The following is a 12,040-nucleotide window of genomic DNA, read 5'->3' as shown; positions in this document are numbered from 1 at the left end:
AATGTGAGTGGGGAGAAGAAGGGAGCGTCACTGGGTGGAAGTATTTAAATGAAAACACAAAGGTAAAATAGATCTGTAATCCTCTTCCCCCGTCTCAGGCTATGCAACACATCAATTAAAGCAAGTTATTCCCAAGCACTGCTGTCTTGCAGGTGACGTCTGCACTGAATGATTTAGCAGGGACAGATGGATTTCTGTTTAGCCAGCTAGAGCCAAGTTAGGCCATGTGGTTGTGGCAGAGCTCTGCCCTGGCAGCTGAGGGCTGTTATTGCTCCTCACAGTTCACAGTTGTGAAATCAGACACCAAACAAGTGACTATTGTGTGGCTATATGTGACTAACACAGGAATGCCAGGATCCATACGAAGGATGTTCTCCTGCCCAACAGCTCCCAAAGATAAGGCTTGCTGCCCAGACTGAGGTAAAGTTTTCCATGTAGGTCCAGGGAAGGCTTCTCAGACAGCCCCAGGGTAAACAAAGGTTGTCACAACTTACTTGCCATTGATGACTCCATCTGGATTGAGCATGGGGATGATTTTGAAAATGAAACATTTCCTCAGGAGGTCGGCAATGGGGTCACCACTCACAAGGAACTCCACGGTCCCCTTCATTACCCAGCTGGCATTGCTCTCCCCAGGGTGAACACGCGCCATGAGAACCACATAGGGACGATTGCCTATAAAACAGAAAATAAAACATAGACAGGACGGTGTTTTGTATTTTATCTTTGTGGGTGGCATTTTGCCTTTTAATCCTTGGAGAGAATAATTTGACAATAAGCCAACAGGGAGGCAGTGTTCCCTTGGTTTTGACATTTTCCTAACTCTAAAGGTCATATTTTCATACTGGCTTTCAAACTTGCACACATGATTTTGCACATAGAACCCCACCATCCCTGAATTTGCCTGCACAGACAACTGCATGCACAGCGATAGGGCTTTCTGCATGAAACTGCAGCTTCAGATTTCAAGGCCATTTATGAAAGTTTGACCCTGTAAGTTAATGACAAATTGCACTGATGCTTAAAGGTGACAGAACAGGATTTCATTTGCTAAGGGCCAACTTCACCTTGTGTTTCTCCTTGAGCAGCTGATAACATTCCAAGCCCCTAAGCATCTACCTGCCCTTAGGGTTTGGGCCTGAGATGCAAAGTATTAGCACTGCTGGGGGAATCAAAACCCATTGGTGTTACAACTGTGCAAGTGACTTTGCACAGAATAAAGGAATAATAGAGATATAGCTTTTATCTAGGCAGGCTGCAAAGAGGACAGTCTCTGAGGTCAACCATCACTACATACTCACTTAAAGTAAGAGAGAGATTATTTCTCTGATTTAAGTAAATATAGGTGGTGCAACTAGTGACACATATAGTTACTATTGCCTGACACATTCAATTATAAGACACTGTTTTCAGTTGCTTATAACTTTGCCAAACTAATCGCTGGGGTTGAAATTTTCAGTGCCAGGTGTCTGCCTAAAGCTGAAATATTTTGGGAAATTTCAGCTAAAAATGTTGTTTTGCCTTTGTTAAAAAAAAATCTTACAACTATTGCATTGAGAAACTCTAGCACCTTCATGCTTTAGTGAAGGGAGTTGAAACTCGACAGGAGTTAGAGAGAGTCACCATTATATCAGGGATGTGTCTTTTGCTGTTCCTGTGAAAAATGTCTAAACTTGGCCAAGTTATAAGCCTCTGAAAAATCTCAGTTTGCACATTCCATCTTCACTAAGCATGCTCCAGGGAGGGAGGGACAGGATCTGGGAATGGGGATGATCGGTATTGGGATGGAGGAGAAGAGTACAGGACAGAGGATGTGGGCAAGAACTGGGGACAAACGTGAAAGAAGAATTATTTTGCTTACAAATAATATTGTTTTGAGTATTCACAATGTTGAGCACGACTTTGAGTATTTTGGTTTTGTGCAAACCAGCCTTTGTTAGTGTCACACCAATGCAAGATGATTTTGTCCAGCTCCTTCAGATCATTTCTGACATATGTAACATTATTTTGCTGTACCTATATTGCTCAAGGGGACCCTGATTGACAAGCCTTTGGGGCAGTACCAAGTAGAAACTGTGGCCCCTGCAAAAGGAATCAGCTGCACTTTACTGTGTAAGCAATAATATTGTAAATAAATACTGAGTTAACAAATGATAATACTTTGCCCTCCTATAGCGTCTCCTGAGGATCCTAATGTCACCTGTGGATTTCTAACCACTTTACAAACATTTATGGATTAATCCTCATAATGTCCATGTTCAAAAAAAATAGGTATAGTAAAGAGAGGGCTAGTAACTTGCCTGACAAAACAAGACTGTGGCAGAGATGGGAACAGAATTCAGATTTCTCATTTCCTACTCATTTGTATCAACCCATAGACCATGCTTCTTCTTGACAACTGCATATGCAGTTCTTTAGTTATTCCTCATTGTAAGTGTCTGGGCTACAGACTCAGATCTAGAGTTAATTTCTCTTTCTTTCTTTCTCCCTCCCTCTTTCCTCCCCAGCCCCCTCTCCTCCTGCCAACGACTAAGCTGTACCTGTGATCTGAGAACTCACACAGAGCTGCAGTATCATGAGACCAGTAAAGCAACGTGAACTAGAACTCAATTTCCCAGTAGCCTTATATTAGTTCCACGTTGTTCGCATACTATGACTTGCTGTGGGTTACACTGATCAAAATACAGAAAATGCCTAGAGCATTTAAAAACTGCAAGAAAGGATCACCCTGGCCTTTGCAAAGCCACTAGCAGCATTTTGCCAGTCTCAGAGGGTGAGGCTTCTATTCTGTTACAGCCTCTATGCCGTCTGTCTGTAGCACTTTAAAGTAGCAACAAGCAAAAACTTCAGCCTTTGCAAAGACATCAGCTGCATTTTCCCATTTCCAGACATTTTCTTCTCTCCCCCATCACCATGATTTAGTGCTGTTTTTCAGTCTCACTGCTGAGTTAAACTTATGAGACTGTGCAGTTGTACTGGGGAATGGGGCTCCTGAGAACTCTGAATGGACAACAGCTGTAAATAGCACAAAGCAAAATAAAATGTGTTCTCTTTTGCAATTGATGACTACAGCTTTAACAACTCTTATCTCGTCTCTGCGTGGGAGCAAGTGCAGCATGTTAATTGAGAGGCCTCGTTCCAGCATATGTATTTCTGCCATCAGCCAAAAGGAAAACCGAGAGCAGGGTCAGCGTGCTATCCACAAAAGCCCAGGAAGGTTTTGCCATAATTTTGCCAGTGATGTAAGAGGCCTGAATCCTGCTCACCTCACAGGGTGATCCGAGAGCCCCCTTGTCTCAGCTGGACCATATGCTACAAAAGAGGCCGGAGCACGTCCAGAACTTTTTTCCAGAGACCCAGTGGAGGTTATTTGAGTTTTTTTTCACTTGCCTGGGTTCTGCACCCTCTGAGGACTCCTGCAAGGTGCTGAGTGACCGCATCCCTCACTGAAGACAATGGGTTGTTGAGGGCATTCAGCACCTTGCAAGACTGGGTCCATGGGTTCTGGCAAATTCACGGGGGGTTCTTCTCCTGGCTTCACACATGGATGCTATTGAAATTTATCAGCTAACAGTAGTTATATGGTATGGCTGGGGTGGAACACATGACCTCTGGCTCCAAATAGAGAGGCCTCTGGTACATCAACTGAAGCCTCCTTTCAAAACACGCAGACCCTACAGAGCGAGTTCCTTACACGTGAGCAGCTCTGACATTCAATCCACAGGAGAGTTGCAATACAGGTGCATGCCAGCCAGCGTGCTGCATGCTACTGGAGACCTTGTTAGCACATGCTCCCTCCCTACGAGCAGTCACTGATAAATCCCATGCAGGATTGCTGTGCTTCCCTGGATTGCACCCTGCAGGAAGACTAATGACACGCAGTAAATAGAACAAAGAGCTGACGATACAGTCATAAAACTCCCTTCCACTGAAATATTCCAGAAACCTAGATTTAGTTCTGTGGTAAGCAGGAGGCTAGGAGTGAGCTGATCTTGTACTTTAAACCACTCAGCCACTTATCTGCATTAATATTGCTTCAGTAAAGGTGATGAATGTTATTGCTCATGAAAGTGCTGGACAGCGGCTCTGGCCAATCATGCTAAGCATAGACAGGCCCGGTGTGAGTTTTTTGGACACAGATCAACAAATGCAGCTCAGTCCTGACCTCCAACTCCCCCTGCTATTGCAGTGCTGGCTCCATAGAGAGTTCTGCAGAAGCACCACATTCCTGACTCGATTCACCCCTTGCTATGTCACTACTGGGCTATACACACAGCAAGGCCTGTGCACTTGACACCTGTCCTGCTTCTCTTTCTGCTGTTCCAGTCTGGAGTGTCTCCTAATTGTCAGTGGTGCACAATTGCATGTGGTTTCATGACATGCACAGTCACTCGGGATCTCTTTCTCACATGGGTCCTTCAAGGCTAAAATCTGAGACCAGATATAAAAAGTATTAGACCAGTTCTTAGCTAGAATCCTTGCTGAATTCTGGGGAAGCTGCCAGAAAGCTCGGGTTAGCCATTTATCTTTGCAAAGCCCACATGGCATATAACCTTCTCTGGGAATGTAAATAATAAAAAGAGAAAGCACAGGAACCTTTTCATGCTACATAAAGCCTCATCCAACTGATCACGTCTTGTTACACTGTGTTACATTTCAACATGCCCAGAATATAACGCGGCGCCAATAGACGCCAAGAATCCTGAGGTGAAGGATTAAAGAGACACCAACACCTCCTGGGAAACTTTGAAAAATGGCCTTTGAAGTAAGAATTCTGCTAACATATCACACATTCCTCATCTCTCTTTCTCTTCCCTTCATTCATTATGACTCTGGGTATTTGCATGAAAACAGGGGCTGTGTGTCTTCGGTGCAGCTTGCCTGCACCTGCTGCTTAATCTTATACCTGTCGTCAGGCTCCTCTGGCTATGACATCATCAAGGCTTGATGCAAAGGCAATTCTGATGTTGCTGAAGATTATGACAGCAAATGGGGGAGCTAGCAACAGAGGCAGAGAGAAACGTGAGGGACCAACAAAATCCCATTGTCCCTCAGAATAAAGAACATGTGAGGGGGAGGTCAGCACAGTTCCAGATGGGCCTGATCCAGGTGGAGATTCTGAGTTCCTCAAATTCCAGGGTTCTTTGGATCTCACTCTGCCCATTGTAAAGATAAGCCGTATTGACCCAATATAGGACTGGGATTTTCAAGGGAGCCTATAGAGGTTACATATCCAAAGCCTGCTGAGTTCAGAGTATATGGGTTTGGAGTCTCCCCATCTGCTAACAAACACACACACACTCCCTCTCTCCCTCCTTGGAAATTCAGGGCTGGACAACCCAAGTTTTTCTTTCATGCCTGCCCCAAAGCATGATAGGGCTTTATTTTGTGCAACACTGTTAATACACACGCATTCAGCAACCCAAAGCCTGACAGCTACACTGAGCCAGACAGCAGACATTATATTGTGTGAGGCAGACACAACAAGGCTCCAAGAACACTGTATGGGATGAATATATAAAAGCAGCTGGCCGTGAGGCCACCGATTACAGATATCACAGGAGACATGAGACATTGATACAGAGTTGTCAGTCTCTTTCAGTTGCCGCAAGACCTGGTAATCTCCTTTCCATTCCATCTGTTCCATCCCTGCATTATTCAGAACATGTGTTTTTTAAAGTACATAATACATGTATTATTATTGTTCCAAATGGCAATAAGGGAACATTACAAGTGTAAATTGTCTCGGCCAGGAACCGCCTGTTCTCTACTTGCATACCCTGGTGGGGGTGTTTCAGGCTCCAGGTTGCTTGGCAACCTCCTTTTGTGCGTGTGTCATTTGAATTCATTCACCTTTGAATCCGAGATGTTCAGAGATGATTGGCCAGTCAGAACACAGGCACACGCTGCTCAGGCTGGGTGCAGCTTGACACGGTGCCACTGCTGGTCTTTACACTCGGGGAGCTGTCAAATATGGTTTTTGATCTATTCTGAGGCATTTGAAAGCCGTGGGAAGAAGTTGCCATGCATTATTTCTCCATGGACATGGCACCTTGCCTACACAGCATGGAGGATGGCTTGCCACAGCATCCCCTTCTCCTCCTTCCCCCAGTCTCTATGCTGCTGTTAGCACTAACACTGATCTCACAGATTGCCCTTCCAACAGATTATCTAGTTGGCTGATGTAGCTGGCACTGGGTTAGGGTTAAAGGAATATGAGTATCTATCATTCATAGCTCAATTTTGACGCACGCCATAGCCTGAATTTGTTCTAAAGACAGTAGGCAATTGGAGATGTTCTCAAGTATTTTGTACTGCAAATCACCGATTTTCATTGTGTGTGTTTTGTGTGGGATGAGAGCAACACAGGTTGCCTTGTTGTATTGAGGCAATCTGAGGTATGGCAGGTAGAAGGGGGATGAAGGTGCTATTGCTTTGTAGGATTTCCACCTCTTAGGTACAATAAAAACAAGACATCTGGGATGATCCTGAAACCACAAACTGGACAGCTGGCATTGTGTATGGAGTACCTTTACAGATGTCCCAGGACAGCTACCTCCATACAGGGATGATCCTGCAAAAACCTGGACAAGTGACAACCGTCATTCCTGGAGGGGTACCTTTATGAATGAGTCCTGCTGTGATGGTACCGGACACTCAAGTGTAAGAGCAACTAAGAATTACAGTTAGTGGGAGCCAGGAAGAGCAGGGGGCATTTAAGCAAGAGCACAGTCAAAGTGTATCTCCCAGATGGGACTAGTATGAATGCTGACCCTGGGCTGTGGGACCACAACTCCCCCGAGCTCTCTCACATTTCTCCCAGGCCTGGGTACCTGGTGTGTTAAGTCTGGTGCAGAGGTCCAAAGAGAATTGCTAAATCCATGGGCAGATTTCCCCAAGAAAAAGATTTCACCTGAAATGAATCAGGCAGGAGAAAAAGGCTGAGAAAGTTTCTTTTGTCATAAAACATTCTCCCCTGGCAATCTATAATGATGGGGAAAGGAAACTCTGATAATTTATGTGACGGTGTAATGGGTTCAGAGTGACATATGATACTTTATAAAAAATGAACCTGAGAGAGACAGAACTTTAATAAGTCTCCAACTCCAAAATGGTAATATTGCAACCTATTCCACCAACATTTCATGCTGCTTACTCACTGTTCATACACAGAGGTACCTGTAGTTACCTAATTTGCAGTGCAGACTTCAACCAGCTAAGGGAAAAGGCTTGGCAACCCTCCAGTGATTTCTCTGGCGAGTCACACATGCAAGGGACCAAACACGCCATTGGCCTATTACAATGTACTTCCATTGACTTCCATGGAGTTGTGCCTGCTTATGCCAGCAGTGAATTTGCCCCAAGGACTTTCTCTGAACTCAGGGCCATATACTCCCCTCAGTCTACAGCTACCAACCCCACTGACTTAGTCGTGGCTTCTTTCCATGTATAAATGGTAACATGTGGCCCAATGGGAGAGACTGCAGATGGGGTCAATGCAGATAGGGTCCCCCAGGGTATTCACCGGGAATTGCAAATTGTTGTTCATACTGTGTGCAATGCTCTGACTGGTGCCTGGGGCTTTTCTGCCTCTGAAAAACACAGTTCCTCCCCAGTGCAATACCCAGTTTCCTGTGCTGACACTGCTTGCTCTCTGAGCATAACAGCAAGGAGAAAGAAGAATTGCTTAGAGTGCTACACAGGGGTGAAATCGGGGTTAATGGGATGAAACTTAGCAAAGGAATATTTAGGCTGAATATCAGTGAGATCTGTTAGGCTGAGGAAGAGACTCTGCTAGGGAGTGGTAGAAGCTCAGGTACAGCTAGATTGCCCAAACACTAGAAGCTATTTTGTACAGAACACTCCTACGCTGCCCAGTGGCGAGAGAGGTGTCTTAACACGTGTTTCCTTCACTAATTTATATGGACCTATTCCTGAAGTCCTTACTCAGGCAAAACTCCCAGGGAGTTGGACAAGTGAAGAATGGGGAAAAACATGAATAAGGACCTCAGGCTTTAGCCCAATCATTCTATAACAGCAAGTTAAAATCAAGTTGGATCCCACCAGATTAGATCTCTAGCTTCTACTTTCCAGGGGTGACATGAAGAATGGAGCATGGGGTAGTGTTCCAATCAGAGCTGGGAATAAGAAGCATCAGATACAGCAGGAAGACATGATACCCAGGGAAACAACCAACCATTTGTAAGGGAGAAGAATTCAATTTGTTATCTGAAGGGATGGCTCTGAAGCCAGGAATGCACTCTGGTCTCAGATATTGCCTCTATGGAAGGGAGATCCATTTCCTGCTGAATCCCACTTACAGTAAGGAAATGCTCTTTCTTAAACATATGCCGCATCTTTAAAAGAGGCACAGCACCATCTCTGCCTCTGATCTGAGATCCTCCTGAGGGGATGAGTTTTAACAAACAAAAAATTATGAGGCAGCAGCGCAATCGGTCTCCCATTATCAGAGGGATAAAATATCAATTTTTATCAAGAGATAAAGCATCACAGATTGGCTCTGATAGGAAAAAATAAATTCCTGGTCTCCACTTGATTTGATTTTTATCACTCTTTTGCCCCAGAAATGTTCTGTCAGGGAATGTTTAAAACAAATGTTCATTCATCCCACACTAACCAAACTGGAAGGGTTTCTGCCTGTATCCGTACATGTACGTGCAAGATACAGAAAAAGAGAAAGAGAGAGGAAAGAAAGGGCAGATAGTAAAAAAGAGAGGGGGGGGGAAATCTTTGAACAGCAGCTTCTAACACCTCACAGAAGCAAAGCCATCACAGCAAAGGCCTTTTGTAGGTTCATCTCCTTGGTGTTATGATTGCACTCACTCCTGGAACATTGCTGTCCCAGTCTGATCCTAGTCTTTAAAATAGTCTCCCCCATAGGTGAGCAGAGACTAAACGTTCCTCATATTCTACCTAATAGAGTTTGAAAAGGTAGAACCGTCTCCACCTTTCAGTAATGAAGCTTGCCTTGATGGCTCAATAGAGAGCTCCAGATATCACTGAGCAAGGTAAGGGAGCAACCAATGGGGTCTTCTGTCCTTGGGCAGAGGGCTGGGTTGCTTCATGGGAATGAAGCTGTTGTTGGCCCAGGGAAGGAAGTGAACGTCTGCCATAAAGTACCTCATCCTCTAGTGGACTATGCTGCAAGGAGCAGGGAGGGGGATTAGGAGGAGACTCTGAATAGAGGGTGAAATTCCAGCACCCTAATGGGGCAGCTACAATATCCTAAGCTTCTGCTCCAGCAAGGGGCAACCTCACCCATAAATGACATTGTTCTGTACATGGTTTTGAGTTGATGCAAATAAGAACAGTGAGATATAGAGCAGACTGCAAAGGGTGGCTACATTTTTCTGTGATGCTTAGGACTAGTTACATCAGTGGGTGATCTGTGTTGTTAGTGATTGTTATCCATTTGGAATTCATTTTTATGTAGCAATCTGAACACGTCTCTTCAAAGAACAGCTCTCTCCAAGTTCCATCTGAGCAACCAACATGCAAAGAAGTGCCTGAATGTTGCTTTCTGTGGCACCAAACTAAGGCTTCCAGGTATAGTTTAGAGTGATTCTGGATTGTAGCCTCACCTATTATCAATGTGCCTAAACTTAAGGTGGTATCTTGAGGCGGGAGAGTGGGGGATGTTGGATATCTTCGTATATGGGAAAGTCTGGGTTTGCTATCACACAGCCATATTCTCATCTTCTCAGCAGCTGAATACTGTGTGCCAGTACGGGTTTGTAGCATACATACAAAACTTGTCACTGTGCATTTGAACACTATTATGAGAATTGTCACAGGGGTGCTGAAGTCAACAGCAAGTCTAGTTTTCCGACATATCTTACCATGAAAAGCATAATAATAATAATACAAGAATATGACCATACAATAATGAACCCAGACTTGCCCATCTATAAAGATCTCCCAGATGTCAACTTAACTCAAGGAACCCTTTCCAGTTAGTGGCCAAAGCTCTTAAAACTCCAGGACTGCAACCAAAAGACAAGTAGCAAAGGCCGTGAAAATAGAAGGGTCAACAATCAAGACCTGATTATGGATCCTACAAACCAAACCCCTTGCTTCACCATGCCATATAAGTTATGGATCAGTGTGAGCATATCAGAACCTCATGTGGGCATTGTAATTACCTAGTACATGAATGGAAAATGAAGGATAGCCCTATATGCTAATGTGGAGAAGACATCCAAACCATGGAACACCTAGTGAACTGCACTTCTCTAAAAAATTTTCCCCAGAGGGACAGCCTTGAATCATTCCATGTCACTGGATGCCAGAGAGTGGATGACAAACTTGGACAACAACTTTTATGTTGCTTTTCAAGTTGTCATATGAAAGAAGAGGAGCACATCTATGCACTGGTGTCTTATGTTTATGGCTGGACTCCCAGGGTACCTTCTTTGGGATGAGAGTGGTGTATGTGGTGTTGGAAGGGAGGTAGTTTCTGGGATGAGCTTCAGAATTGATGAGTGAGTGCAGATGCTACCCAAAAAGGCAGGTTCTTTAACTTTGCTTATTCAAGGGTTTTCCTGAATTTATAGCTTTTGACCACTCTAGCAATACTTGGTTAATGAGCCCTGCATTATATACACAGCTGGGAACCATGCCCATCAGTTCCTTCATTCATGCTGCTGTATAAATGTGCAGACGTGCACACACAATGAAATATCAATTTCCCTATGACTTTGTCAGGAAGGTAACACTCTTCAGAGAAGCTGCATAGCACATAAAATACAACTCTGTTCTTCTTCCTCTAATGATTAAATATGCAGCAAATGGCTCCTTGGGTCCTGGAACCAGCTAAATAGGACATCTGAGAAGTGGTCAGATGGAGTACAATGAACTGTTATGTTTCTTTCTAAAGCATCTGACATTACAGTAACAGAGATAACCACCACCAGGATTCTCAACCTTCATGCTTCAGGGCAGCAACTCACCTCCAGCTGGGGTCAGGAAGAATTTTTTCAAGGTGCTCTAAGAGTGCACAGCAAGGCATGCTGTGAGGGGTTTATGCCATCCTACACCAGCCACTATTGGAGGCAAGATACCAGAGTAGATGGACCATTAGTCTGTTCTGGAAGGGCAATTCATCTGTTCTTACAAACCAAGTGCCAGGAAAGTTTAAGGAAGGATTGCTCTCTTTCTGAAAAGTATTGCACAAGTGCATCAACAAGACCAAGGAAACCCTGAGTGGAGCAGACAAGCTATTCTGACAGCAACCATGTGACAATCCCACAGAGAAGAGGAGGGAACTAGGTTTGCTATAAAGTTCACATATCACCTACTGTTCCCCCTTTTCTTCCACCCACAGCATCTTCTTGGAAGAGAATAGCACAGACAGTGTACCAGAGCGACATTTCCAGCATTCATTGACTATAGTTTCCCAAATTATTTTCAAGTTCTTTATTTTTTAAAAATCAGTCCTGGCTGGAAGATTCTATTTGTCAAATAATGTGGCGATGCGAGCAATGGCTGCCGTTCAGCTTGAATTTCTGGCATACTTAGTGCATCCATCGGCTCGGCGGAGCTGACTACGGTGCCACGCTTCGCTGATGGGATCCCAGCGCCTTCCTGCATCTTTAACCCACATTTCACTGGCAGAGCTTTGAAGATTTCCAACAAATGCTGCCAAAGGGCCTGTCGCTCTGCATGGCCTAAGAAGAGCTAGCACTGGTTCCCACCTATTTGCCTTGGAGGTTCACTGGCCCTTAAGTCATTATTGCATTGCATTTGCAGCCACTTCATCTTCAGGTCTGTAAACTATCAAAATGCTTTTAAATTATATAACATGTATTTAAATAAGACGATCCTTGTCAATCAGTGTCATGACAGGCTGATGACTAGCACTTTATGCTATGACTTATTTCCCCAGAAAGCTTTTTATGCCAGTACCTTGTTTGCAAGGGATAAGGTGACATCCATTTTTTAACTGTTTAAAGAGTTAGATTGACAAGGTGGATGAGCTAATATCTTTTATCAGACCAACTTCTGTTGGTGGTTCAGATAA

General features: G+C 44.2%; 1 protein-coding gene across 1 annotated transcript in view; it reads right to left on the bottom strand.

Moving 5' to 3' along the window:
* The window catches only part of AGBL1 (AGBL carboxypeptidase 1), a 371,053-nt gene that overhangs the window by 233,265 nt on the left and 125,748 nt on the right, over nt 1-12,040 (bottom strand). Inside the window, exon 18 of the mRNA XM_039493279.1 lies at nt 495-675. Within this exon, the coding sequence (XP_039349213.1) occupies nt 495-675 (181 nt within the window). The remainder of the gene's footprint in view (nt 1-494; nt 676-12,040) is intronic.

This window comes from Mauremys reevesii, linkage group 10 (assembly GCF_016161935.1).
Source record: "Mauremys reevesii isolate NIE-2019 linkage group 10, ASM1616193v1, whole genome shotgun sequence".
NCBI lineage: Eukaryota > Metazoa > Chordata > Testudines > Geoemydidae > Mauremys > Mauremys reevesii.
Note: the sequence above shows the minus strand (reverse complement) of the source record. Positions and strands in the feature narration are given on the sequence as shown.